Raw genomic sequence first — 2622 nt, 5'->3', positions numbered from 1 at the left:
AAACATTGATTACAACTTTGGGGGCGATGCATTTAAAGGAGGAAAGAAAAGCTAGTCCAAGTCGTTTAATACTAAAATTATGATTATCATTATTTGTATATCGGCACACTCCAAGCTAGGGGTGGGGCACCCAGTTCATTATGGTCCACGACCAAACCCATATATCCATGTGTGCCACGTGGATGCAGCATGTAGATGATATAAGCATGAAGTGTGATGATGACCCACATTATGATATAAATAAAAATAAAAATAAAAATAATTTATATAAATTAGAAAGAAGTGAATGAATCTGACACTCTCTCCAGCTTTCTCTTAGATCCCGTTATTTGGAAATTATCTTATATAACACGTTTTCCGTTATTCCGTTACCCCGCCGCCTTGAAGAGAAGAGAAAGCACCCCCAATTCTATTTTAAATTAAACTCGATCAGAAGTGTCAAACGCCTCTGATGATAGCCACCTTCTATCTCACGTCAGAATCTCTCTCTCTCTCTCTCTCTCTCTCTCTGTGTATATATATATATATACATACACATATATAAGCAATATCATCCATAGCCAAAACCAACCATCCCATTCTATCATTACTAAAACTACTTTTTCTTCCATTTCTTGTATTAATGGGAGATAACAATGTTAACCTGCCCCCCGGTTTCCGATTTTACCCAACAGATGAAGAGCTTGTAGTTCATTTCCTTCATCGCAGGGCAACTCTCTTACCCTGCCACCCAGATGTCATTCCCGATCTTGGTCTTTATCCATATGATCCATGGCAACTTGATGGTACGTGCAGAGATTTGTAACTTCATATATATATATATATATATATATATATATATATATATATATATATTCTACATTTATTTTTTGATTTTTTCTTGCATGCATGGAATGGAAGCACTTTCGATAGAAACTATTTAATTTGGATCAGTTTGTAGGGAAAGCTTTGGCGGAGGGTAACAAGTGGTACTTCTATAGCCGGACGACGCAAAATAGAATGACAAGTAATGGTTATTGGAAGCCAATGGGCATTGAGGAACCGGTCGTCAATACCTCTGGCAACAAGGTTGGAGTGAAGAAATATTTTGTGTTTTTCGTCGGGGAAGCTCCATCCGGCATCAAAACCAATTGGACAATGCAAGAATATGGTCTCTCAGATTCCCCTGCTTCTACCAGTACTACCAGATCATCCAAAAGAAGAGGGCATTCAAAAATAGTTAACTACTTCACTTGTTTCACTCTAATTCCTAAATTAATTCAAACAAGGGATCCTTTATTAATTATCAATTCGTTGTTTGTTTTGAATTTTCCAGGATTACAGTAACTGGGTAGTATGCCAAGTGTATGAGCGTGACGAAGACGACGACGGAACAGAGCTCTCATGCTTGGACGAAGTTTTCTTATCATTGGATGATCTTGATGAGATTAGTTTGCCAACTTAAAAAGTTCCAATAACTCCATGTGATCCAAGTGGTCCGTTATCCAAATGTACATCTTCATTAATTATTGCAAATTAGTTAAATGAGATGTCTAAATTAATACCATTTGCCGTATCATGTCATATATTTTTCGGTTGGCTACAAAGTAGAATAGAGTACTAATTAGTCTTATACACCATTTTTTATCTCTTTTATCTCATTAAAGTTGACGTGGTTTATAAAATTACCATTCCAATCATAATTTAAAAAGTCAAATCAACTTTAAAAGATAAAAAAAGAAATAATAATAAAAAAAAAATAAAAATAAAAATAGTGTATAGCATTAATTGCGTGATATCGGATTAAATTTTAATCCCTTACTTTGTCTTTGTCTTATATGAAAAGTTTTGAACTATATATGTTTGGGATAGGGACTAACTAGGTTGTTCAAGATTGACTTCACTCCATAAAGTATTATTCAGATAATGATCTACTGTATGAATCAAGTTTAAATAATCTAGCGATTTGAATCAATTTATTATTGTCAAACCAAATTAATCCATGTTCTCAAGATAAATTTATGGTATGAGACTATGATCGGAACAACCTCCAACTACTCTATAAAATGACCTAGCTCTTACATTTGGAAAGTCGAACAATCTCACATCTGACTTCAAAGATGGGAACAACCTCTGCACTCTGGCGCTGCAATGAATAACAGTTCTCTGCCCATCACTCAGAAATGGGGGCTTGACTTTTTGGAATTACAGAAGAACTACTTTGGGTGGTTCAATTCGATGTTGTCCAAAGAAAAGTTAGAATACCTAACTGAATCAGTGGATAGTTCCCTTAACTTTTGATAATGAATTCCATATATATATATATATAAAAAGAATTGCACAAGTAACATTGTGCCTATGATTGATTCTTAATAGAGAATAACTTCTATTAGGCATCGGTGCAAACCCACTCTTTTTCAAGCTCCAATTGGAGTTTGACACACCAACTGGAAACACCAAATAAAATGAACATGAAAGCACGATGTTGGTATAGCTTTCGGTTTGGTGACATGTTGCATTTTGATTCGCTTTCTCCAATATCTACAAAATAGTAAATCGCTTGTTGGGGTTGCCGACTGGATCACACTCTGATGCCTAAGTTATATTCTGATAGACAATTTCAAGAAGTATCGAGAGCAGAGT

At 35.1% G+C, this 2622-nt stretch overlaps 1 protein-coding gene across 1 annotated transcript; it reads left to right on the top strand.

Moving 5' to 3' along the window:
- Nucleotides 1–424: 424 nt before the first annotated feature.
- On the top strand, nt 425–1546 carry LOC133882572 (NAC domain-containing protein 104). Its single transcript, XM_062321775.1, has 3 exons — nt 425–785; nt 941–1218; nt 1316–1546. Exons 1-3 carry the CDS (start codon nt 623–625, stop codon nt 1442–1444), a joined length of 570 nt encoding a protein of 189 aa, XP_062177759.1. The 5' UTR covers nt 425–622; the 3' UTR covers nt 1445–1546.
- Nucleotides 1547–2622: the final 1076 nt, after the last annotated feature.

The sequence above is a fragment of the Alnus glutinosa genome, chromosome 11, assembly GCF_958979055.1.
Source record: "Alnus glutinosa chromosome 11, dhAlnGlut1.1, whole genome shotgun sequence".
Taxonomy (NCBI): Eukaryota; Viridiplantae; Streptophyta; class Magnoliopsida; order Fagales; family Betulaceae; genus Alnus; species Alnus glutinosa.
This window is presented reverse-complemented; position numbering and strand designations above follow the sequence as displayed.

Excerpts from the sequence above, each read along its gene's own strand:
- LOC133882572 (XM_062321775.1), top strand. The coding sequence starts at position 623 with ATGGGAGATAACAATGTTAACCTGCCCCCCGGTTTCCGATTTTACCCA. Across the intron at positions 786-940 it reads TGATCCATGGCAACTTGATG|GGAAAGCTTTGGCGGAGGGT; the intron begins GTACGTGCAGAG and ends ATCAGTTTGTAG. Across the intron at positions 1,219-1,315 it reads GAAGAGGGCATTCAAAAATA|GATTACAGTAACTGGGTAGT; the intron begins GTTAACTACTTC and ends TGAATTTTCCAG.